This window comes from Eurypyga helias, unplaced genomic scaffold (assembly GCF_000690775.1).
Source record: "Eurypyga helias isolate BGI_N326 unplaced genomic scaffold, ASM69077v1 scaffold9116, whole genome shotgun sequence".
Taxonomy (NCBI): Eukaryota; Metazoa; Chordata; class Aves; order Eurypygiformes; family Eurypygidae; genus Eurypyga; species Eurypyga helias.
Window position 1 is genome coordinate 19,443 of NW_010254659.1, and position 861 is coordinate 20,303.

The 861-nt window shown below is 57.0% G+C and overlaps 1 protein-coding gene across 1 annotated transcript in view; it reads left to right on the forward strand.

The window, feature by feature from the left end:
- The window catches only part of HP1BP3 (heterochromatin protein 1, binding protein 3), a 13,549-nt gene that overhangs the window by 11,780 nt on the left and 908 nt on the right, over positions 1 to 861 (forward strand). Inside the window, exon 11 of the mRNA XM_010153081.1 lies at positions 233 to 373. Within this exon, the coding sequence (XP_010151383.1) occupies positions 233 to 373 (141 nt within the window). The remainder of the gene's footprint in view (positions 1 to 232; positions 374 to 861) is intronic.

The window sequence follows — 861 nt, forward strand, 5'->3', positions numbered from 1 at the left end:
CTTGTGACGTGCAGGCTGTCTTGCTCCTGACACTGCAGAGACTAAATCCCACTGGTTTCAGGTAGCAGCAAACCCAGAAGTCTTGGGGGTGTTTCTGGATGAGGCTCAAAGCTGTAACCTCACAGGGGGGTAGGCAGCAGGGCCTGGTGAGCTGCTGGCTCTGGCCCTGACCCCAGGACCCAGGGTCGTATCCGTAGACGTAAGTCACGCTCTGACAAGAACCCCCTTGTAGCCCAGATGTGCTCTACCCGGAGAAGCAGCAGGATGAGGACTCTGAGGAATCTGATGAGGAAGAAGAGGAGGAGGAGTCTGAGGAGGAAGAGGACTCTGAGGAGGAAGAGTCTGAGGAGGAGGAGCCACCACCAAAGAAGAGGTATGGCAGCGTGAGGGATAATGGGGTGACAGTGGCCGTCACAGCTGTAGAGCGCACAGCTTTGTCTCTTGCTGTGGTGGTTAATCCCCAAGGCTGCTGCTCAGAGCTGTTGGAAGAAGTGTCTAATCAGGCCTTGCTCCAGAGAGAAGCAGCTCTCCCACTCCGTGATTTGAAGCTTACCTCTCTTTTCCTCCAGATGAGGAGAGAGCCTGTATTTCTTCTGTGTGTTGCCCCCAGTCCCACGCAGCCGCCTTTTGTGCCTAACGCACGCGTGACCTTTCACGGGGCGCTTCTCGTAGTTGTTACAACTTCTCTGTGGTGCAGCAGTCCCTGCGGTTCTGCAGCCGGCTGGGAAACCTGCCCCCCTTCAGACAGGTGTTGGCGTTGCACACGAGAGGAGAGAGTCCGTAGGCCTCCGAGTCGCTCCGACAGCTGACTTGGATTCGTTGTTCCTTGTGCGTCGGGGTGCCCGAGGGAGGAGTGGGTGT